At 43.0% G+C, this 25,309-nt stretch overlaps 1 protein-coding gene across 1 annotated transcript; it reads left to right on the top strand.

The window, feature by feature from the left end:
• The first annotated feature begins 619 nt into the window (after positions 1–619).
• LOC115193714 (ubiquitin thioesterase Zranb1) lies at positions 620–24,932 on the top strand. The gene is made up of 10 exons (XM_029752648.1): positions 620–1,217; positions 2,978–3,989; positions 10,412–10,599; positions 13,126–13,279; positions 15,726–15,797; positions 16,781–16,979; positions 17,167–17,287; positions 18,860–18,989; positions 22,844–23,073; positions 23,340–24,932. The coding sequence occupies exons 2-10, from the start codon at positions 3,065–3,067 to the stop codon at positions 23,556–23,558; spliced, it is 2,238 nt and encodes a 745-aa protein (XP_029608508.1). The 5' UTR covers positions 620–1,217; positions 2,978–3,064; the 3' UTR covers positions 23,559–24,932.
• Positions 24,933–25,309: the final 377 nt, after the last annotated feature.

Genomic DNA, 25,309 nt, shown 5'->3' on the forward strand with positions numbered 1-25,309 from the left:
ATGCCTTATCACACTTACTTTAAATGATTTAGAAACCTGGGGGCCTATATGCATCTTTAATAGAGCTAGAATAGAACGTACTGTACTGTATGTACAGTACGTTCCCTGTAGCTCAGTTGGTAGAGCATGGTGTTTGCAACGCCAGGGTTGTGGGTTCGATTCCCACGGTGGGCCAGCACAGGAAAAAAAAATAAAAGAATGTATGAAATGTATGCATTCACTACTGTAAGTCGCTCTGGATAAGAGCGTCTGCTAAATGACTAAAATGTAAATGTAAATGTAAACATTTGGCCGTCGCCCGTGAACAAGCACAGAGGAGTCTTCTTCTGTGACGTAATTGGGAAGTGGGTGGGACGTTCATGTAAATTAACTCGCATGATCGATGCAAAATTTGACAAATGTATTTATTGTTCTGCATATGCTAATGTTTCAAATAGGTTTAAACCAGGGTCACATTCTGCCGTTGCTAAAATAGTATTTTGATAGTGCTCTAGAACTTCCATCGATTACTTTTTCAATAACCACAACCACAAGCTGTCCTTTACTGCAGACTGCTGCAGTATATTTTTTTCAAAAAGATGACATCATCCTAATGTCCCTTAAAGGTATACAGCTGAGATACAGACATGAAACAAACGCCATGGTGGCTCCGGGAATGAAGTGTAATGTAATAGTCCGTTGTTCATAATTTAAGCTAAAACGGTGAAAATGAATGACAGTTGCATATTTTGACATTGGAGACCGCTGTGATCAAGCATTTTAACTATTGTCAACGAAAGACGTTGTATCTCATAGGCCAACAGGAGAAAAACAGAAAAACTATCCAATCAGATTGGCTGTTGGATCCAGGTGGTAAATTCTCCTGCTTCTCTCTGGAGTGTTTTTGTGTGTGTGTATTTTCCAGCTTCCCCGACGCCGCCATTAAATACCAACAGAACGGTTGTTGGAAATGGGGATTAAAATGATTTAAAGCCCCGGAGAGACGGCAAAGGGACGGGGGGAGGGCCGGGGGGGTTGTTATTGTGCAATTGCATAGGTCTCGAAGCCCCGCACAAACGGAGCACGGAAACGTAAATATGCGGCTACTGACCAAATAAAAGCTTGACTTCGGGACTTACGGACTGGGTTTCTTTGGGAAGGCTCGAGTGGATAGAACTGGGGACAAGCTAGAGAACGGTTTGGTTGTGCTTGGAAGAGGAGTGTCAACACAGGAAAAGGTAAACAGACGCCCATGTTCAAAATGTTATGCAGTTAGCATGTCACAGTTTTGTCACCACTTTTGTATGAGATATTGTTTAGAAACGAAGCTGTAAACAATAACATTACCTGTAGCAATTCATCATAAATTGAATAGGTAACGTTAACTAGATTATTTTCATATTTACCAACGTTAACATGTTAGTTGGCTACTGTTCGCTAACTAGAATTTGACAAATACAGTAGCCTCTAGCGAAGCTAACGGGCACAACATTGTGTGTTGAGGAATCTTGTCTTTCACGAATGTGTTGAATTTTGCAGAGCATATTGACACTTATAGAGCAGTCTGCTCTACTCATGGGTGTCTTAGTCCGTTACATCGAAAGTAAGTGGCAACTGTACTACTGGTTAGTTAACTAACTTGCTAGGTACAGTAGTTAACTAGCTTTCCACCGCTACTTCAGTTAACTACGTTAGCTATCTAGCTAGTTGTAACAGATGCCATGGCAGCTTGCTAGTTAGATAACTAGCTAGGTGACCGATATCGTATTGACCACACTCTCCCTTCTAGTGACACTAACTAGGAACGTTGCTAGTATGGCACATTGACGTAGGCACGCCCAACGCAATATGCGGTAGCAAAACTAGATACCGTTATCTAGTTGTCTTGTTACATTGATCAGTTTAAATGGCTAAGTAGACTCAATGCACTGAGTTGTTTGAAACCAATCGGGTACCAATCCAGGCTATAAGACTGGTGGTTTCAACTTTAAAATGGAGTTCTAAACCTAGATCTGCAGCCTCTTAATGTGTGCTGCAACAAGTCAGGGAGTAGTATTCTGTTGTGATGATGATAATAGCTAACATATGTCTAAATTGCTTGAGTAATTGCAAACATTCCTCTATATGCACTTTGCATGGTGTTGGTTTATGTCGAGGAATATTTAAAACATTTTTAATACTTCACTGAGAGAGTGCAGAGTAGACTGTTTTGCGCTGATCTAGGAACAACCGATCTTGCCCCTATTTAAAACCTTTTTAGTTTAAACAAATAAAAACCTTACGGGCCTAGGTCCGAGCTTTGGGGGGGAAACTTCTCAACTGCATTAAGGGTCATTATTGGTACAAGTTTTAGTGTTGCCTGGTGTTCGGTTTCATCTGCCAGGTAACACAGCACTGTTGTCTGGCACGTTTGCTCTGTATCACTGGATATGTTTAGGTGTCCGTTTTAAGTCATGGAGGCAAGTCAAGATTGTGTTGCGGCCTGCTGCTCTTGGCACCTTGCTCTGTGAGTTCAGCTGCACTGAGCCTCAGGTTTTGATTAACCTCACTGAGAATTAGTACCAGGTCAAGAGCACACATCCTTGTAGCTGTTTGAGCAGGATTGATATAAATGCCAAGGCTGTTTATCATGTCCTGCTCATCCTGTTTGACAGTGTTCAACAATGATCCAGAAGTTGTGAAAAACAAGTGTTAATGTAGCTTTCTTTGTTTTTGTGTCATTAAAAGTTTTGAGATCTCTAATATCAGGTCTGTTACTTTATGTAATAGGTTATCTGTAATAATAGACTAGGCTTAGCTAGACTAACTAATGATGTTCATGTTTTTACTCATGAAAACATTTCCTTTAAAACATGACATCAATTAAAGTCTAAATGTGTTCGTTTTATCTGTGATCTTAATTCTGTGTGTCTCTGCATGATGACAGTGCAGTCTGTCTGTGATCATCAAAGACCACTATGGCTCCTCCTCAACACTTCCTGTGTTTCTGTTGCCCTAGCATCCTGCTTGCCTGTGTGATCTCCTTGAGTGGAGCTGTGGTGCTGAGCCCCTCCCAGCGGCAGCCTCTCCCAGCGGTGGAGCGACAATGACCGAGCTGGGTACCAAGTGGGCCTGTGAGTACTGCACGTTTGAGAACTGGCCCTCGGCCATCAAGTGCACCATGTGCCGCGCCCAGAGGCCCAGCGGGGGCGCCATCATCACTGAGGAGCCCTTCCGGAGCAGCCCTGGCCTGGACACCAGCCGCCAGTGGGAACCCCCAAGCCTGAGTAACAGCCCGCCCAAGGGAGGCTCTAGCCTCCTAATCTGCCCGGACTCTAGCGCCCGTCCCCGTGTCCGCATTGCAGACGCCCCCGAGACCCCCTCCAGCAAGTGGTCATGCCACATTTGCACCTACCTAAATTGGCCCCGTGCCATCCGCTGCACCCAGTGTCTGTGCCAGCGACATCAGCAGGAGCAGCACCACCATGGACTGGCACAGCAGCCACGCAGCCCCACCGAGTCACCCCAGACCTCAGGCTCAGGATGCCGGCCCGCACCCCCCTCCACCCCTACTGACCCCTGCGAGGAGTATAACGACCGCAACCGCCTCAACACCCGCGCCCAGCACTGGACCTGCGCCGCCTGCACTTATGCAAACTGGCCCAATGCGTGCAAATGTGTAGTGTGTGACCACCCTAGGCCCAATAGCCTGACAGAACCTATCGAACTGGCCTCTAAGCCAGAGAGCCTACCACCCTCCATACTCAATGAGCAGGACAGGGACAACAGGAGGGGGGGTGTGAGTGTGGGAGGGGGTGGTGGTGGAGTATTGGGGTGCAGTGGCGGCCAGAGGAGGTCCCCACCCACCTCCGAGCGGGAGGCGGAGGTTAAAATGGACTTTCAGAGGATCGAACTGGCTTCGGGAGCTGGAGTGGGGAGCATAGAGGAGCAGCAGGTGGATTTTAAAAGGCTCAAACAGATAAAGAACAGGATGAGGAGAACTGACTGGTTGTTTCTCAATGCCTGTGCAGGTGAGTCGGTGTGTGTGTGAGGGGATGCAAAGAAATCAAGGTTCTCTCCAACCCTGTTTATTTCTCTGTATTCCCAGCTGTGGCGAATGAGATGCTCATTATTGTTGAAATACCTCCCCTGTATTTAGGTACTTCTGTTGTTTAAATGGGAGTTCTCTATCTTGGGTGGGAGAAAAATATTATCTCTGTTGCCACTGAGCAACAATTAAGGCTGCAAGTCTTGAAAAGCAGTAAGTGTTATATTGTGCATTTTATGCAACGATGTAACTGCTTCACTGCTCACGCAGTGAGAGGAGAGGCAGCAGCCTGTGCAAGTTGAGTGGGTGGATGGATGGATGAACAGTTGGGAGCTGCTGTGCTGTGTTGACTGGAGCTAGAGGTTGAATTCCTGTCTGACTACAGTGCAAACGCATACCAGATCTTGCAACGCCTGGATAGGTATTTACCATATCAGCTAACTGCATAATATGATATAGGAATCTGGTTCCTGACTACAATCTGACATGGCACACAACCATTGGTTAATGCAGTGTAGTCAGGTAAGCACTCGGCCAGAGGCTAAAGGTTCACTTCCCATCCTCCCCCCTGACAGATATTCCTGTTTGCTAGACTGAACAGCATGTGCGAGACCACTATATCTATCCCCCAGCCTTTGTCAGGCACAGTCTAGGTAGTCTGTGAGTGACGAGGATACTCGGCTCTCCCTTTCAGAGTGTCCCTTGAAGCTTTGAATCAAGGGCTAGTCCAGACAGCCACACTGCCCCTTGAAGTTAATGAAGGAAAGCCTCATAATGGTGACTGAGTGGATTCCACTGCTGCTGTCTGGACTACATTTCAGACATGATTCCATGGGATAGCTAGCTTCCTCCCTACTGTTTTATAGTGGAGTTGCCCCTCCCAGTCAGTTTGTCCGCTGATACAAATTACTCCCCATAGCAAAGTATTCTCCCCAGTGTCTAAGGGTACCCAACTTATTACTGTGAAGGGGAAGCTAAGCATGTCCTGTGTGTACTGCAGGGGAACCCTCACTGTCAACAGACACACACACCCTGCCCTTCAGTCCCAGGGGCTGGTAAACAGTGGCCACAGCGGCTCTAGACAGCCTAGTAGCCCGCAGGCCCTGCACTTAAAATATCTGACTGGTGCACAAGTCAAAAATAAACAGGCGTTCACATCGAAGATGACCTTCAGCTTTCGGTTCGCAGCCGGAGCCCTGTTACGTCCGCTCTACTGGTGTAACGTTACATGTTATTTGTATTCATGTTTAGTTGTTTAAACAAGCTGGATGTAATGAATCACAAATGAGCCTACATTAGTTTCCAGGTAGTATCTTTCACAGTGATCCTTATTGGAAACTGCAAGTGGCACTTTCCTCAGTAAAATCTGTCATATAATTAGGCAGGCTAGGCCTTTGAATGTTTATATAAAACAAAGCTAAATCTGTAACATGGTGGCATTAACAATGCATTGTGGGAAGTACCCTCTATAAAAATTGCATATGCAGGAGCAGTTGTAGTCATGTTGCCTGTACTCTCCCGAAGCTAGGACATGTGCTCACAAAGACAAGATGCCCATTTGTATTAAGGGCAGTCTGCTTGACTGAGGGAATGCTTGTCTGCTTTACGGCCCACTGGCTTAAGCCACATCAGGTTTATTAGCTGAGTTTTTAATATTTTTGCCTGAACAAACCATGCTGGCTGCAAGTGGTCCTTATGCTTCAGGAGGGTTTCCCTGACAACCTGTGTGTGTGTGTCCCGTTTTACATATGGATGGGCGTCTGTTTGACACCTAAATGAATCGATAAAAGGAGTGAATGCACAGAGGCTACAATAGTAGTCTTGTTTGAGTGTGTGAGTGGGTAGATCAATTGAACAAAGAAGAAAAAACCCATCGAGACACTTCAGCCCTCAAGTACTGGAGTTGAATACCCCTGGGCTTAGCTAGCACACAAACTAGGCTACATGACTTGGCTGCAACACAACCGGAAATGTGATATAATTGGAGATTATTATATGGCTGAACAGGAATCGTTTTCACGGGAAGACTTTTGGATAATCCCAACCTTTTCAAAACATTACATTATGTGAAGACTTGCACGTGCTCAAGGTGTCAAAAAGTATCAACGCATAACCTGTTTGGAAGAGAATCTATCTAGGCCATATGAAAGGCCTTTTCTATGTTGACATCTTACTTTGATTGGCCTATTCCAAGTAAACACTAAGCAGGTGAAGATGCACTTGGAGACTTCTCCTTACATCTTCTGAAACCCTGCAGATATTAGCTTTCCTAATGACCTACATCTCGGTCCAGTTGTGCCATAGTTACTGTATGCAATCAGCTGTAGATCAAATCTCTTTTCTTAGGTTGCGTACTGCTAGTCCTGCATCGGACTCTACCTACCCTAGGCTACATCATGCATACTATCAGAAATTTAGCCATGAAGCTACTGTGGAAAGAAGTCGTAAACAGGCAACGTGTGCTGTAGCTGGCGTGTGGCCACCTCTATTCTGAAGTGCTAGCCTGTTATGTGTCACTGGTTGTCACAAGCTACTGTTGTGGCAGACAACCTGTGATGCAGTGCCGACACTGCCAGTTGGAAATCTGTCAACAATTGGGAGCTACAGTAACACTACAGGCCTGTTGCTGATGCTTACTGTTCATCTGGGTCTCTGTCCGCACTTCTTCCTTGACAGGCCATTGAGGGCCCTGGCTTTCTGCTGCCCTGGGATCAATCACACTGACTTTACTATTTACGCAAATTCAATCAAAATTGGTTTCCTCATAAGTGTCTCCTGGCTCTGTGAAATGGAGATATGCACACATAGGAGAGAAAATGAGGAGAGGACTGGAGAAAACAAAGTGCTAAGCCTATATGCTATGCGACAGTTGAAATTGTAAACATTACTTGCATATATAACACGTTAAAAAGGCCCTACCAGAGGGCAATGCCGCCCCCATTTCAACGTGATTCCTGTCCTATAGCAGAAACTGTCCTTAAATATTCCACCAAGAATGACTCAGGCTGCTAATACATATTCACGAATTGAGGGTGGGAACGTTGTGGGTGATGTCCATGTGGACTGGAGAAATAACAAGTAGGGCACTGATGGCTGTCAGTGTAGCTAGCTAGCAATGCTAACCTTATCTAGCAAATCTGTTGTTGCTACACCTTATTCAAAGGATTAGCCAGCTAGGCTATGGCTGGACCTGGATTTGTCATAAGCATGTAGGGACAACTTTGCCACAGATGGATAGGGGAAACAAGTATCTTTTGACTTTATCTCCAACGTTTTGGCATCTTCCATAAATTGCGGCTGCGAATCCGCCATAGAAATAGAAAGAATAAGCTGAAAATCTGGAAATATGAATAGCATGGTTCTCACAGCTAGGGGAAGGCTACAATGACTTTACTCATGATGCATGCCGCAAATGATATGTTACAGCACCCTGAGCGCATCTAACACGAAACGAAACAAAACACCAATACTTGATCTAACAACTGCATAAGAATCTTGTGGAATCTTCTTTCACGGATGCCTTTTCCATCTAGGAAAGACCCTGGTGATTTCTATCTGCACCAATCAAAGCAGTGGAGCGTGATCAAAACTTTTACTGTTTTTGTTTAAACGGTCTGGGTGAACTATCTTCATGAGTTAGAAAAGTGGATTTGTACAGGTGAAGATTTTTTTGTTTTGTTTTAAAACGGCAATCAGCAGTAGAAACCATAACAAAGCAATTCGACTCGCCCCGGTTTCGGTAAAAAGCTAAGGGATCCCTGTTTCAAGAAAGAAAAGTCCTGAAAACATGTTGTCTCACCTATTTTAAATAAAGAATATGGGAAACAGGCTATAGGATGGAAAATACCAGTGTTTTGACGTAGGTAGAGCCGACTAGCAATAGCTACTACAGTAAAAATATGAATCTATTTACTTTTAGTCCGATATCGATATCCTACAAAAATAATAGCGTGATACCTAACTGTAGCGAACATTTGGAGTAAAACACGCTTATATTTTGGGTTCTGATGGGGTACAACCGTTGAACTAAGCTCATGAGACATTTATAAGTTATGTTCCCATAAATTCTTGAAGAATATATCAAAGTCCAAAAAGGGATGTAGCATCTGCTGATTTCCCCTTTTAATGTGATGGTCATGAAAATACTGTAGGAGTTTTCTCTGTGTAGTGGAGGCCTACTGATCTGCACCTGGGTCTAACTTGATCGCTTCTACTAATTTACAACATTATTGATGTAAATGAATTAAATAGGCCCTTTCCCCCATGTTCTGTGTTTAAAATCAGCGCGTTCATTCATTTTCTATCTTCAATAATTGTCAATGTTCTCCACCCTTCCTAGTATAGAGCAATTCTTTTGTATCCATTTCCTTTGATGTTTTGTGTATGTGTGTGAGTGCTACTCTTGACTATGCAGGCAGGCACACCCAAACTAATGGACTACTGTGAGAAGTGGTTGTGATCCTGTCTATCTCTCCCTCTTCCTTTCTGACAAGCTCCAATCGGCACAGTTTGTCCTCCCACTCCCTCTCTTCCTACTCACTTTTTCCTCTTTGTTCCTTTCTCAATATTTCTACTTTTTACTGCAGTTGAAAAACTCATGCACGCACGATCGCTCGCACACACATACACCCTGATTATGCTGCAAAGCATTGTGTGGCCCTTTTTTGAGTGTAGAACAATGGTTAGCCAGGGTGTGATGTTGTGTAATGTGCCAGAGACTGCTAAATGGGTATTCCAGAAATCAGAACAGAAATGATGGGAGGCTGGTAGTAGAACTGGAAATGTTCTCTACTTTGATCTTCCCCAACTCATTATAGTGTTATTTTTTTTTTCTTCTTCTAAATGTATTTATTTTTACATTTCAAGTGGTTGTTTTGTTTCAGTACTGTAGTGGTAGTAAAACTACAGTGCATTCAGAAAGTATAAACATTTTGTTACGTTACAGCCTTATTCTAAAAATGGATTAAATTGTTTTTTTCTTCATTACTCTACACACAATATCCCATAATGACAAAGCAAAAACAGGTTTTTAGAAATGTTTGCAAATGTATTAACTGAAATATGACATTTACATAAGTATTCAGACCCTTTAATAGCTAGCTACAAGCTTGGCACACCTGTATTTGGAGAGTTTCTCCCATTTAAAAAAAATAATAATAAAAAATTCTCTGTAGATCCTCAAGCTCTGTCAGGTTGGATGGGGAGTGTCGCTGCACAGCTATTTTCAGGTTTCTCCAGAAATGTTCAAGTCTGGGTTTTGGCTGGGCCGATCAAGGACATTCAGAGACTCGTCCCGAAGCCACTCCTGTGTTTTCTTGGCTGTGTGCTTAGGGTCGTTGTCCTGTTGGAAGGTGAACCTTCACCCCAGTCTGAGGTCCTGAGTGCTCTGGAGCAGGTTTTCATTAAGGATCTCTGTACTTTGCTCCTTCATCTTTCCCTCGATCCTGACTAGTCTCCCAGTCCCTGCTGCTGAAAAACATCCCCACAGCATGATGTTGCCACCACCATCTTCACCTTAGGGATGGTGCCAGGTTTCTTCCAGACGTGACAGTTGAACTCTTTGGCCTGATTGCCAATCTTAGTTTCATCAGATCAGAGAATCTTGTTTCTCATAGTCAGAGTCCTTTAGGTGCCTTTTGGCAAATTCCAAGCGGGCTCACATGTGCCTTTTACTGAGGAGTGGCTTCAGTCTGGTAGCTCTACTATAAAGGCCTGTTTGGTGGAGGGCTGCAGAGATGGTTGTCCTTCTGGAATATTCTGCCATCTCCACAGAGGAACTCTGGAGCTCTGTCAGTGACCGTCTCTCACCCGATGGCTCAGTTTGGCAGGGTGGCCAGCTTTAGGAACGTCTTGGTGGCTCCAAACTTCTTCCATTTTAAGAATGATGGAGGCCACTGTGTTCTTGGACCTTTTTTAATGCTGCAGAAAGTTCTGAGTACCCTTTCCAAATCATGTCCAATCAATTGAATTTACTACAGGTGGACTCCAAGTTGTAGAAACATCTCAAGGATGATCAATGGAAACAGGATGGACCTGAGCACAATTTCGAGTCTCATAGCAAAGGGTCTGAATACTTATGTAAATAAGGTATTTCTGTTTAGATTTTTTTTATACATTTGCAAAAATAGCCAAACCTGTTTTCGCTTTGTGATTATGGGGTATTTTGTGTAGATTTTTAATGAATTTTAGAATACGGATGTAACAAAATGTGTTTTGGCAAGGAATAACCTACAAATTATTTGTATGGTAAACTAAATAAGAATTTCCACCTTGACCAACAAACTGCATGAATGACTCTTTAATTTAAACAGCATTTTAGAGTTTGTGTGTATACTATGTAACCTAACATGTCTGTTTACTTGCTCACTGATTTTCCCCCCCCCACACACACACCTCTTTCCGCAGGTGTGGTAGAGGGGGACCTGGCTGCAGTAGAGGCCTATAAGTCATCAGGGGGGGACATCGCCAGGCAGCTGACGTCCGACGAGGTGCGTCTCCTAAACCGGTCATCGGCCTTCGACGATGGCTTCACCCTGGTCCACCTGGCCATCCGCTTCCAGAGGCAGGACATGCTGGCCGTGCTCCTCACTGAGGTCAGGACAATACACAGGCTCTGCAAATGTATTATCATAATGGTACTGGTCAAGGACTGTTGTCTTTTTCTAATGTACCAGTTCGGCTCGATTTAAATATATGTAATCACTCCATCTCCAGGTTGTTAGTTTATATTCATCAATGTTTTGATGATACCATAGATGCGCTCTGAGGACATAGTGGGTGGGATGTGTTGTATTGACGGTAGACTCTCTTATCCCAGGGTTAGTAAGGGGGTGAGCCTTGGAAGGACCGGCAGGAATATGTCCCCTAAGGGGGAAGGGGCAGGGTCTACCTGGGGCCTGCTCAGAAGGGTGCACTGTTTCAGAACGTTCAGATAGAAATGGATTGTGTTGAACAGGGATTCAAATCAGGCAATTGAGTCTGTTCTACTCATTACGTTCCTCTCTGCAACGCTCTGAACGTTTCATCTGTGTTCCTGTGGCGTTCTGCATTAGCATCGAATAGCCCCCGCGATATGCAACTTTTCAGGGAAGTCAGGAACCAATATACTCAGTCAGTTAGGAAAGCTAAGGCTAGCTTTTTCAAACAGAAATTTGCTTCCTGTAGCACTAATTCCAAAAGGTTTTGGGACACTGTAAAGTCCATGGAGAATAAGAGCACCTCCTCCCAGCTGCCCCCTGCACTGAGGCTAGGAAACACTGTCACCACCGATAAATCTACTATAATCGATTATTTTTCTACAGCTGGCCATGCTTTCCACCTGGCTACTCCTATCCCGGCCAACATCTCCGTGCCCCCTGCAGCAACTTGTCCAACCCCCTCCCCGCTTCTCCTTCACCCAAAACCAGACAGCTGATGTTCTGAAAGAACCGCAAAATCTGGATCCCTACAAATCAGCTGGTCTAGACAATCTGGACCCTCTCTTTTCTAAAAGTATCCGCCGAAATTGTTGTAACCCCTATTACTAGCCTATTCAACCTCTCTTTCGTATCGTCTGAGATCCCCAAAGATTGGAAAGCTGCCGCGGTAATCCCCCTCTTTAAAGGTGGAGACACCTTAGACCCAAACTGTTATAGACCTATATCCAATCTGCCTTGCCTTTCTAAAATCTTTGAAAGCCAAGTTAACAAACAGATCACCGACCATTTCGAATCCCACCGTACCTTCTCCACTATGCAATCTAGTTTCCGAGCTGGTCATGGATGCACCTCAGCCACGCTCAAGGTCCTAAACGATATCATAACCGCCATCGATAAAAGACAGTACCATGCAGCCGTCTTCATCGACCTGGCCAAGGCTTTCGACTCTGTCAATCACCGCATTCTTACCGGCAGACTCAATAGCCTTGGCTTCTCAAATGACTGCCTCGCCTGGTTCACCAACTACTTCTCAGAGTTCAGTGTGTCAAACCGGAGGGCCTGTTGCCCACATCTCTGGCAGTCTCTATGGGGGTGCAACAGGGTTCAATTCTCGGGCTGACTCTTTTCTCTGTATATATCAATGATGTCGCTCTTTCTGCAGGTGATTCCCTGATCCACCTCTACATAGACGACACCATTCTGTATACATCTGGCCCTTCTTTGGACACTGTGTTAACTAACCTCCAAACGATCTTCAATGCCATACAACACTCCTTCCATTGCCTCCAACTGCTTTTAAACGCTAGTAAAACTAAGTGCATGCTCTTCAACCGATTGCTGCCGGCACCCTCCCGCCCGACTAGCATCATTACTCTGGACGGTTCTGACCAAAAATATGTGGACAACTACAAATACTTGGGTGTCTGGCTAGACTGTAAACTCTTCTTCCAGACTCACATTAAGCATCTCCAATCAAAAATTAAATCTAGAATTGGCTTCCTATTTCTCAACAAAACCTCCTTCACTCATGCTGCCAAACATACCCTCGTAAAACTCACTATCCTACCGATGTAATTTACAAAATATCCCCCAACACTCTACTCAGCAAATTGGATGAAGTCTATCACAGTGCGATTCGTTTTATCACCAAAGCCCCATATACTACCCACCACTGACCTGTATGCTCTAGTTGGCTGGCCCTCACTACATATTCGTCGCCAAACCCACTGGCTCCAGGTCATCTATAAGTCAATGCCGATCACTGTACCTGTACACAGTCAATCTGTAAATAGCACACCTCATCCCCATATTATTATGTTGCTCTTTTGCACCCCAGTATCTCTACTTTCATGTCGTCATCTTCACATCTATCTCTCCACTATTAATGCTAAATTGTAATTATTTTTGCCTCTATGGCCTATTTATTGCCTACCTCCCTACTCTTCTACATTTGCACACACTGTACATTTTTCTATTGTGTTATTGACTGTACGTTTGTTTGTGTAACTCTGTGTTGATTTTGTCGCACTGCTTTGCTTTATCTTGGCCAGGTCGCAGTTGTAAATGAGAACTTGTTCTCAACTGGCCTACCTGGTTAAATAAATAAAGGTGAAAAAATCAAATCTTGGTTTCATGCTCCCTAGGTTGTATTTGCAGTAGGAGACCGTTGTATCATTCCTGTGTCATGTTCTCTGTGTCTAGGTGTCCCAGCAGGCAGCTAAGTGTATCCCAGCCATGGTGTGCCCTGAGCTGACGGAGCAGATCCGTCGTGAGGTGGCTGCCTCCCTGCACCAGCGCAAGGGAGACTTCACCTGCTACTTCCTCACTGACCTGGTCACCTTCACCCTGCCAGCAGGTCAGCCTCCCTCTGACCTATTATACACTACCTGCAGTAGTTTTATTTAGCATCGTTACTGTGTATAGTTATGTGGTAGTAACTACCTGCAGTAGTTTTATTTAGCCTCGTTACTGTGTATAGTTATGTGGTAGTAACTACCTGCAGTAGTTTTATTTAGCATCGTTACTGTGTATAGTTATGTGGTAGTAACTACCTGCAGTAGTTTTATTTAGCATCGTTACTGTGTATAGTTATGTGGTAGTAACTACCTGCAGTAGTTTTATTTAGCATCGTTACTGTGTATAGTTATGTGGTAGTAACTACCTGCAGTAGTTTTATTTAGCATCGTTACTGTGTATAGTTATGTGGTAGTAACTACCTGCAGTAGTTTTATTTAGCATCGTTACTGTGTATAGTTATGTGGTAGTAACTGTTTTGCTGCTCTTCTACTGTAAAGCTTCTTGTCTTCTATGATGGTAGAATGCATGTTTTGTTAGTGGTCGGGAATTGCATAATGGTATGGTTGTTTCCAACTACTCTGAGTGAAATGCTTTCCGTGGTACCAGCTTAGGCTGAAGCAGTGTTTCCCGAACTGTGGGGCGCCCACCCCCCTAGAGGTAGGGTAAGAGGAACAAACACAGCTTAATTATACTACTAGATTAAAATAAGATGGATTTCTACTCACACTTAAATCTTGTGATCGTATTTTTTTGATTAAAAGCATAACATTATTTTTGGTGGACTCTCGCAGCATGCTGCTCCGCCTGATCTCTTCCCCCTTCTCTCGCCCAATAAACAAACCCTCACATCTGTGAGCTAACTTGGAACAAATTAAATGGTCAATTCATAAGCACGAATAAGAATTATAAAGAAAAGTGTTTTTTCCAAAGTGTGACGATAAGCGCATATTGCGATAATTACCAATGGTTATATTGTGCTCAATGTTAAGAGTTGAAAGACAACTGTGGCAGTATTAGAAACCTTACCATGTCTGGTTTGTAGTAGGCTACAGAATTGGAGGTCCTAATAAGGGCCTAATATTTCTCTGAATTTCAGGCAGTAGGCTCAAGCCTGTTTCTCTACTGGAGTCAATCTGTCTCACTATGTTCCCACATAAGAAAAGGGGGGCATGAGTGAAAAGGTTTGGGAAGCACTGGGCTGAAGAGAGAAAAATGTTTTTTTTTTCCCCCCACAATTGCATAGTTTTAAAAGCAACTGTTGTGACAGTTGAAGAGATGATGGTCTCAACTTTCTGTAGGTTTTACATTTATTTCTCAACTCTCAATATTGAGCATTTTGGCAACCAAAGTAACTTGTACTGCTTTGAGATACAGAGCGCACAAAGCATGTGTGGACAGTTTGAGGTCTATAGACTTCATTGGGTAGTATGCTGGAATGTTAGAGAAATCAATTACATTTCTAACTAGCAGTCTATTATATTTAGCTTAGTGAGTTGTTTCCACTTCCTTTGATGGAAGTGATATTAGTATGCAAATGAGTCTCTATTGAACAAAATAAATCAAATTCTGGAGCACTATATTGAGGGTAAAATGTTGCAATGGCATAAATTTAAACCCCAAATTAATGAAAATTGCTAGTTTAGGTTGCACATCAAATTGAATTATGCTCTCCCATTTGGACATGAGAAAATGTAACCTCTATTTCTTCTCAGTAGCACTGTGAATGACTTTCTAAAATGATTGCAAATTGTAACATTTTGGTGAAACCAAATCATAGGCCGGTGCCACCAACTTAACCAGTGCCACCAGGGGAAAAAGTTAGTCTGGAGCCCTGCATAGCAAAATTTGTATTTTCATATGTATCACGTTTTTGCTAGGGTAAGCAAGGTTGAGTCTACAACTATTTTGGTTGAATTCCTCCTTGAGAATGATCCTACATTGTGGTTGAAAGTTAGAGCCACAGGGCTGGTAAGCAGTGATGTCTGGTTATGCAGAGTATTTGGGGGAGCGTGCATTGGCTTCCGGCTGCTATAGAAGCCTCGCTGTTCTTTTGCACAACGTCAATGCATTCATTTGTTGAGCTGAAGAATAGCCACTACTGTTGCGAAGTTCTCCAAGCACACAAAGTAGCTCTAGTGTGGAAAGAAAAGGACACACACACAACAAAACATGTTTTGACATTGGGTAGAAAACAGTCAAATTTGGTGTCTGTAGCTTGCACTGCTGTCAGTTTTGTTACAGTGCAGCTTTGACTCCTGCAAACCTCCAGGGAATTAAACCCAGATCACTTCAGCCTGGCTTGATTTTTAAAGGCTTGTGCAGATCAAGAGGTCAAGACAGATGTGCGTTCTTCTCCAAGCCCCAAACTTCATTTCACTATTGTCAAATAAATACTTGCTCTCTAACTTCCCCTTTTTTGTGAAGTTTTTAGAACTGTATCATGTCTCCCTTGTGTTGTTTATTTCTCAAACCCATTGAATACCACTGTCTGTTTTTCTATACAGATATTGAGGACTTGCCCCCAACAGTTCAGGAGAAACTGTTCGACGAAGTGCTGGACCGAGATGTACAGAAAGGTGAAATATTGACTGACTTCCTGTACATTTCAGTAACTTATAATGCCGCTTTTACTGAATCGTGTGTGTGAGACCCTTGTCATAGTCGACAGTGGAGGGCATCTGTATAGCTTCCTATCCCCTCTACTAAACGAGAAGGCTGATGTATAGTGTTGTATTACAGGTCTGTTCCCTGCCTGCCAACAGTGTGCCTTCCCGGCCTGCCTTCCTGTCTGTTGGCCTGCCCTTATTGTGTGTGCTTGCGTCTGTGCTAATCAGGCTAATTGAGTTTTAGGATTTCCCTGATCCCTTACTGAATGACTACTTCCTCCAGGGACACGCACATCATCAATGGGTTCCACACTGATTGCTCACTCTCTCTAGGGTGTCTGTGACCTGTTAAGCTCCCCAGAGTTTGCAGCACCCCAAGGGTAACACGCCAGTGTATGGGAAAACAAGGTGACTAAAGTCATCTCTATACTCTCCTGTCTCTGTCTCTGCTATGATGAAGCTGTGAAGGCAGGTGTATCACTTATCCTTACGCTTGATCCCCTCCTTGAAATATCATAATTCCGGGTTCCTTTCCTGTGAAATATCATAATTCTGTGTTCCTTTCCAGTGTGGTCCTTGCTGTCTGGGACCCTACCCCATTTGAAGTTGATATGTAAAATGGTTAGGGTTAGTTAAGGGTTATGGATTGCAGAGAGCACTAACCTTTCTAGTGCCACCACCTGTCATGTCGGTAGCATCAAGGTGGCCCCTCTATCCGCACCTTGTCTTCATACATAGTGCAAGTCCAGCATCCCAATGGTGTCCTCCTTGCCATCACTGTACTTCCCTATACTTTACACTAGTGGTCCCCAATCCAAATGCTCATTGACTTGATTCATTGAACAGGGATGTTAGTGCTGGGCTGGAACAAAAGTTTGCATGTAAAACCAAATAGTGGTTCATTTTGAAAATGACCCCATTGCTCGCTTTCTCTCTGTCTCTCTCTCTCTCAGAGCTGGAGGAGGAGTCTCCCATCATCAACTGGTCTATAGAGCTAGGCACGCGGTTGGACAGCAGGCTGTATGCCCTGTGGAACCGCACGGCCGGGGACTGCCTGTTAGACTCAGTACTGCAGGCCACTTGGGGCATCTATGACAAGGACTCTGTCCTCCGCAAGACCCTTCACGACAGCCTGCACGACTGCTCCCACTGGTGAGAACTGGGTCTGGGGCGTGTAGCTGGATGGGGATGGGGAAAGGATGAGAAGGCTATGTGATTTACATAAATAATCATATAATTTAGAAAAAAAGAGACCCTTCTCATTGCAAAAGGTAACACGCACTTGACCTTTTACCACAGGGAGTTGGTATAGGGCCACTGACATGTGTTCTGTCTGCAGGTTCTACACACGTTGGAAGGAGTGGGAGTCGTGGTACTCCCAGAGCTTCGGCTTGCACTTCTCACTCAGAGAGGAACAGTGGCAGGAAGACTGGGCTTTCATTCTCTCACTGGCCAGCCAGGTGTGTGTGTGTGTGTGTGTGTATATATATATATATATATATGTGTGTATATATATATATATATATATATATATATATATATATATATATATATATATATATATATATATATATATATGTATGTGTATATATATATATATATATATATATATATATATATATATATATATGTATGTGTATATATATATATATATATATATATATATATATATATATATATATATATATATATATATATATATATTACATACACACACTCGTTTCGTATCAAATTTATTTATATAGCCCTTCTTACATCAGCTGATGTCTCAAAGTGCTGTACAGAAACCCAGCCTAAAACCCCAAACAGCAAGCAATGCAGGTGTAGAAGCACGGTGGCTAGGAAAAACTCCCTAGAAAGGCCAGAACCTAGGAAGAAACCTAGAGAGGAACCAGGCTATGAGGAGTGGCCAGTCCTCTTCTGGCTGTACCAGGTGGAGATTATAACAGAACATGGCCAAGATGTTCATAGGATGTCGAGGGTGCAACAGGTCAGCACCTCAGGAGTAAATGTCAGTTGGCTTTTCATAGCCGATCATTCAGAGTATCTCTACCGCTCCTGCTGTCTCTAGAGAGTTGAAAACAGCAGGTCTGGGACAGGTAGCACGTCTGGTGAACAGGTCAGGATTCCATAGCCGCAGGCAGAACAGTTGAAACTGGAGCAGCAGCATGGCCAGGTGGACTGGGGACAGCAAGGAGTCATCAGGCCAGGTAGTCCTGAGGCATGGTCCTAGGGCTCAGGTCCTCCGAAAGAGAGAGAGAGCATACTTAAATTCACACAGGACACCGGATAAGACAGGAGAAATACTCTAGATATAACAGACTGACCCTAGCCCCCCGACACATAAACTACTGCAGCATAAATACTGGAGGCTGAGACAGATTTCCTTATGCATACAGACATAAAGCTTTAAGCCTTTTAGGTGGCAGGACTTGAGTTGGGATCAGCAGTGTACTGTAAAATGCAAAATATTAAGAAATTACGGTCCATGAATTATGCAATGCCATACTGCTCTGACCATATAGGAAAGAATGAGTGAAGCATATAGGAAAGCCCCTAAAGTGTATGAGAGCATCCACTGTTGTGCAACATTAAAGATTCCTATATTTCATTTAAGACAAAGAACCAACAGAGGCATTTGCCTAAGGTTTTCTTTTAATACTTGAATCACATGGTGTTTACAGTATTGAGGCATAACTGACCAGGTGAATCCAGATGATCCCTTATTGATGGCACTTATTAAATCCACTTCAATCAGTGTAGAGGAAGGGGAGGAGACAGGTTAAAGTCAATTGATGCATGGATTGTGTATTTGCACAACTCAATATTAGGAAGATGTTCTTAATGTTTGGTGTACTCGGTGTATAATAATAATAATAATCTGGTTTACGATATTGCTGGTCGTACATACAATCAGGCTAGCGTAATACCAAATAACAAGTAATAGCTCAAATCCTAATAGTATATTTTGCAGCTATACTCCACAAAGGTAGTTTAACATGCCTCTCCTTTTGTGTTGTTTCTCTCTGCAGCCTGGAGCCAGCCTGGAGCAGACTCATATTTTTGTTCTTGCACACATTCTTCGTAGACCAATCATCGTCTATGGAGTGAAGTATTACAAAAGTTTCCGTGGTGAAACACTTGGGTACACCCGTTTTCAAGGTAAGGCGATGTCTGTTTTCTTTGGGCTCAGTTAGTCTTAAATTGGGAGGATTTTAAAAATGTTTTTTTTAATACCTTTGATGTATTAAGCTTTAAATCCTGACAAGCAAAAAATCTCTAAAAATAGTGTTGTAGATGTATCTCTCCTTGTCCAATTAGATTGACGGTTTGGATAATATCTGCTAAGTCAGACAAAGCCCTTTTAATGTGAATTAGGCCCAGCACATGAATCGTGGCACAAGGATGATGCTATTTTTCGACTAGGTTTGCGGATTTTTCTCAAAGGCCAGTATACAATCAATAGTGAATTTTCCAGATTCAGAAGTGTTTTTGATTTATCACAGCAGTGTGTCACAGATGGAGGGACTAGATCTTTTTTTGGGGGGGGACTATCGAATAACATTATTTGTCCAAATTTTTTTTATCCTTTTTTATATATCTATATATCTCACACATACACACAATACCTTCGGAAGTATTTAGCCTTATTCTAAAATGTATTAAATAAATACAATGTCTCAGCAATCTGCACACACTACCCAGTAATGACAAAGAGAAAACAGGTTTTTTGACATTTTTGCAAATGTATTAAAAATAAATATCATCTTGTTTCCATTGATCATCCTTGAGATGTTTCTACAACTTAATTGGAGTCCACCTGTGGTAGATTCAATTGATTGAACATGATTTGGAAAGGCACATGCCTGTCTATATAAGGTCCCACAGTTGACAGTGCATGTCAGAGCAAAAACCAAGCCATGATGTCGACGGAATTGTCTGTTGAACTCTGAGACAGGATTGTGTTGAGGCACAGATCTGAGGAAGGGTACCAAAAAATGTCTTCAGCTTTGGAGCTGAGCCCTTTTGTGGGGAAAAACTCATTCTGATTGGCTGGCCTTCGAGGGCATAGGCTGGGGAGCCAGGCCCAGCCAATCAGAATGAATTTTTCCCCACAAAAGGGCTTTATTACAGACATAAATACTCCTCAGTTTCATCAGCTGTCCAGGTGGCTGGTCTCAGAAGATCCCATAGGTGAATAAGCCGGATGTGGAGGTCTTGGGCTGGAGTGGTTACACGTGGTCTGCGGTTGTGAGGCCTGTTGGACGTACTGGCTAATTCTCTAAAACAACATTGGAGGTGGCTTATGGTAGAGAAATAAACACTCAACTCTCTGGCAACAGCTCTGCTGGACATTCCTACAGTCTGACTTACCTAGTTAAATCTTTAAAAAAAATTTTTTTAAGATAGTATGCCAATTGCATGCCCCCTCAACTTGAGACATCTGTGGCATTTTGTTGTGTGACAACTGGACATTTTAGTGGCCTTTTATTGTCCCCAGTACAAGGTGCATCTGCGTAATGTTCATGCTGTTTAATCAGCTTCTTGATATTCCATACTTGTCAAGTGGCTGGATTATCTTGGGAAAGGAGAAATGCTCACTAACAAGGATGTAAACAAATGTGTGCACCATATTTTTAAGAAATAAACATTTCTGGGATCATGAAACATGGAACCAACACTTTTACATGTTGCATTTATATTTTTGTGTCTGTACACAAAAGTATGTGGACACACCTTTAAATTTGTGGATTTAGCTATTCCAGCCACACCACTTGCTGACAGGTGTATAAAATCGAGCACACAGCCATGTAATCTCCATAGACAAACATTGTTTCGTCAAATTTCTGCCATGCTAGAGCTGCCCTGTCAACTGTAAGTGCTGTTATTGTGAAGTGGAAACATCTAGGAACAACAATGGCTCAGCCGGGAAGCAGGGCACACAAGCTCACAGAACAGGACCGCCGATTGCTGAAGCGCGTGACAATCATCTGTCCTCGGTTGCAACACTCACTACCAAGTTCCAAACAACCTCTGGAAGCAACGTCAATAGGTGGACACTTCTTCAAATTAGTTGACTCGGCTATTTCAGCCACACCCCTTGCTGACAGATGTGTAAAATCGAGCACACAGCCATGCAAGAACTGTTTGTCGGGAGCTTCATGAAATGGGTTTCTATGGCCGAGCAGCCACACATAAGCCTAAAATCACTATGTGCAATGCCAAGCGTCGGCTGGAGTGGTGTAAAGCTCACCGCCATTAGACTTTGGAGCGGTGGAAATGCATTCTCTGGAGTGATGAATCACACTTCACCATCTGGCAGTTCAACGGACGAATCTGGGTTTGGCGGATGCCAGGAGAACGCTACTTGCCCCAAGCATAGTGCCAACAGTAAAGTTTGGTGGAAAAATAATGGTCCGGGCCTGTTTACTAATGGTTCGGGCTAGGCCCTTTAGTTCCAGTGAAGGGAAATGTTAACGCTACAGCATACAATGACATTCTAGACAATTCTGTGCTTCCAACTTTGTGGCAACAGTTTGGGGAAGGCCCTTTCCTGTTTCAGCATAAAAATGCCCCCTTGCACAAAGCGAGATCCATACAGAAATGGTTTGTCGATCGGTGGAAGAACTTAACTGGCCTGCACAAAGCCCTGACCTCAACTCCATCGGGATGAATTGGAACGCCGACTGCGAGCCAGGCCTAATTGCCCAACATCAGTTCCCGACCTCACTAATGCTCTTGTGGCTGAATGGAAGCAAGCAAATGTATGTAGTGCTGCTGTTGTCTATTAATGTTCTGTGTATTATGTCTTGTTTTGTGTGGACCCCACTATCCCATCTTTCCCAGTATATTACTATTTCTTTTTCTAATTCATCCTTCAATTTTACTGTGATATCTTATGAGGGTCTCTCTTTGTTACATTTCTATCAAGATTCCCCTAAAAATAAATAGTAATCATATTTCCCATTGTTTCTTCATTGCAGTCTTCACGGGGCTGACTGTCCAATGCCCCATACATTGAGCATACTTTTTGTGTTGTGAGAATGTTATATTATATTTGTATTATTATAAGTTTTAAATTGAGAAGACCGAATTGATGCGTTAATCATTTGCTATATCAGTTCATAAACCCGATAACATCTTATTGGGACATAAAATCTGTTCCCAACTAGCCTTAATTTTCTGCAACATTTTAGGGAGTTGACACTTGATTAGAAACCGTCAGTCTCGTGCATGTTTTCCGTAATATATTCATTCCATGTTGATTAGTAAGGGGAGGAGGGAGTTACAATTGTTCAACATGATTGTTCCAATGCTGATACAGCATTCATGTGACTCTCTAAAACAAGTCAAACAATTCTGCCAAAATAATCCTACCCCAACCCCACTTCCTAACTATGCAGTGGTGCAGAAGAATGGATCACACTGTACATACTTTTAGAATATCTCTCAACATATGTTAGCCGTCAGGAGAAGGAGCGGAAGTGTAAAACAGGTGCCCAATAAGGGCTGAGGGCGGGGTCCACGTCTGTGTACCCTAGTAAAAACAGTCTGGCTTGAGTTATCCTGCAGAGCCCGTGCAGCGGCTGCAGCCATAATGAAAGCTCTCTAACGATTGTCTGCCTGTGGTAATGTCATGCTAATAGAGGAATGATATAGGCTACTGTTTGTTAAGGAGCGGCTGATGGGCGTCCATGGAGGGTGGGAAGGAGAAAGCTGTTTAAAAACACAAAAGCTCCAATAAAAACAGACTGTTGCACAGAGAGGGATAGCAACTGTTCTAGACGCTTGAACAGTGGTTTGTGGTTTGTTGCGTTTACTTGCACAGGCTGTCTGGTGGGTTAGGAGGCTGACTGAATAATCGAAGGGAAAAAGTGTCCATTCTGTTTGGGAAACTGTTGAGCAATACGTGTTCCTTTTCTTTTAGGTCTGGTCATTTTTTGGTTTGTTTTCTCCCTTTCTGACTCTTTTTGATGACCTCCCTTCCTCATTCATCTCTCCCTTTCTCTCTCCAGGTGTGTACTTGCCCCTGTTGTGGGAGCAGAGTTTCTGTTGGAAGAGTCCCATCGCGCTGGGCTACACGCGTGGCCACTTCTCTGCACTGGTGGCCATGGAGAATGATGGCTTCGACAATCGGGGCGCAGGCGCCAACCTCAACACAGACGACGACGTCACCGTCACCTTCCTACCGCTGGTGGACAGCGAGAGAAAATTGCTTCACATCCACTTCCTCTCAGCACAGGAGGTAGGAGGGAGTTCCCGCTGTGGTATCATGAATATATATATATATGGACCCCCTGACTGGCTGCTTTAAGGATTTAGTCTGATTCTACTATTCATGTTGATTACGTAGTTCTATTATACCCTCCGCTTAGTGACTATAGTGTAAAATGTATGTGAAGTGGCTGGATTGTGAAATGTAATTTTTTCAGTATGAGAGCATCCTGTAAAGGTAACTAAAGAGATATAGTCTCATGGTAGATGGTGTGTGTGTGTGTGTGTCCGTGTCAGATGGGTAATGAAGAGCAGCAGGAGAAGCTGCTGAGGGAGTGGTTGGACTGCTGCGTGACGGAGGGCGGAGTGCTGGTGGCCATGCAGAAGAGCTCCCGCAGGCGGAACCACCCCCTGGTCACACAGATGGTGGAGAAGTGGCTGGACGGCTACCGACAGATCCGCCCCTGCGCCTCGCTCTCCGACGGCGAGGAAGAGGAGGAGGAGGAGGATGAGTGACGAAACGGGTGTAGGCGGGGGTCCCCAGGGGCAGGGGTCCTACCTCGTTTTTTTTTTTTTTTCCTCCTTTCCTGACACGGACAAACTGAAAGGGGAGGGAATCCTGAGCCTCACCACACCCTGGCAGAGGACATGCACATACAAATATCTTAGAGACTGACAGAAGAAATGGTCCACTGCTGCAAAAAGACCTGGGGATGATGGGAAATAAAGGATTATAGTATACTAATGCTATTTATCTTTATTGATTTTCTAATGTAAAATCTTTATCCAAAAGTGTAAAAATGCATGTGGTTGTTTAAAAAAAGAAGTATAAGGAAATATACCAGCATCGATTCAAACATCTTTCTGTTCATTATGGGCACTGACGAAGCACACTTGCAAAATTACTGTTGTTTTTCCAGTTGAAATAGAGTTGGCTTGTTTTTTTTGATGGGCAGTGACTAAGCCAACATATCTTTGAGTCATGGGACCCAACGGAGAACTGGCTCGATTGTGTAATATGAACTTAATTCTTAATACTAAGCACTGCACATTTATTGAAAGATACATTTCTATATGAATATAACTGCTTGAATAAAGGTAATTTATTAAGCTTTGAAATGGCAGTTCAAAGTCACTAAGTTTTAGGAGACAGATCATACACATGGATGTTTAGTTTTCCTTTTTTTCCGACTGGCTGAAATGAAATGTCTTGTTTTTAATTTCATCTCCAAACTAATTTTACATATTTATTTGTTTGGGAGCTTTTGAGCTAAGGAGAGCTTTGATTCTCTGTATTTTTCTTTCATTTATTTAAATCTAGATTATAATTTTTTTTAGGCTGCACTAACAATTTTGCGGTGAGGAAAATAACAACCATCTGTAAAAGTTGACTTCAGTTCTCGTGTGATTCAGTATCTCATTTGAATGGTTGGTGATGTTTGGGAGGAGAGTAAGACATTCAATGTCAACATTAAACCAGAAACACACCAGTTTCTTGTCATATTTTTCCTCTGTCTTGCTATTCCTCCCTGTCAAGTTTAACCCATGGTACCTGTGTTTTATTTTTCTCTAATGTATATGTGAACATCTTGAATTGAGTTTAAGGTCTTTGTGAGAGACTGCACATAAACCAAAGTTGTAAAAACATGCTTTAGCAGTGAAGGAAGTTTGTTGGGTTTCCTTGCTGTTGAATACTGTAACTTTTATTTTGGTGTATTACAATCTTGTTATACACATTTTGAGCATCACCTGTATGTTGCTTTGTATTTATGCAATAGTTGCAGATCTGACTATGATGGTTTGTGGATTTAGGTAAAAGCCTGACCTCGCTTTAGCGTGTGTGGCACGGACAGGAAAAAATAAAGGAAAACCTTTTTGAATGTCCAATTATGAAGTCTCTAAAACGTCAACTCTGTGATGTGTTTGAATGTTTCAGTATGAATTGACTACAATTTGATGCACCTGGTTACAGATGGTCTCCTTTGACATCCCTTTAACAAAGTGTAGACTATCCTAAATTATAATGGGGGGGCCCTGGGATAGAGCGCACATGCCAAGACCAGAGTAGGCACATTTGCTATTTAACGCAACAGTTTTGTGACAAAGCTATTGGTAGAGTTGAAAATGCGAAACACATTGAACTTTACATTTTTATTCAGTACATGAAAACATAAGCGAAAAAGTACATTGTGTGCACTAATCACGCACTGATTTTTATGAGCAACAAGTCAGTTTGGTGGGAAAATGCGCATATTTGTGGATTTTAG

Source organism: Salmo trutta, chromosome 5 (genome assembly GCF_901001165.1).
Source record: "Salmo trutta chromosome 5, fSalTru1.1, whole genome shotgun sequence".
In the NCBI taxonomy this organism is placed as follows: Eukaryota; Metazoa; Chordata; class Actinopteri; order Salmoniformes; family Salmonidae; genus Salmo; species Salmo trutta.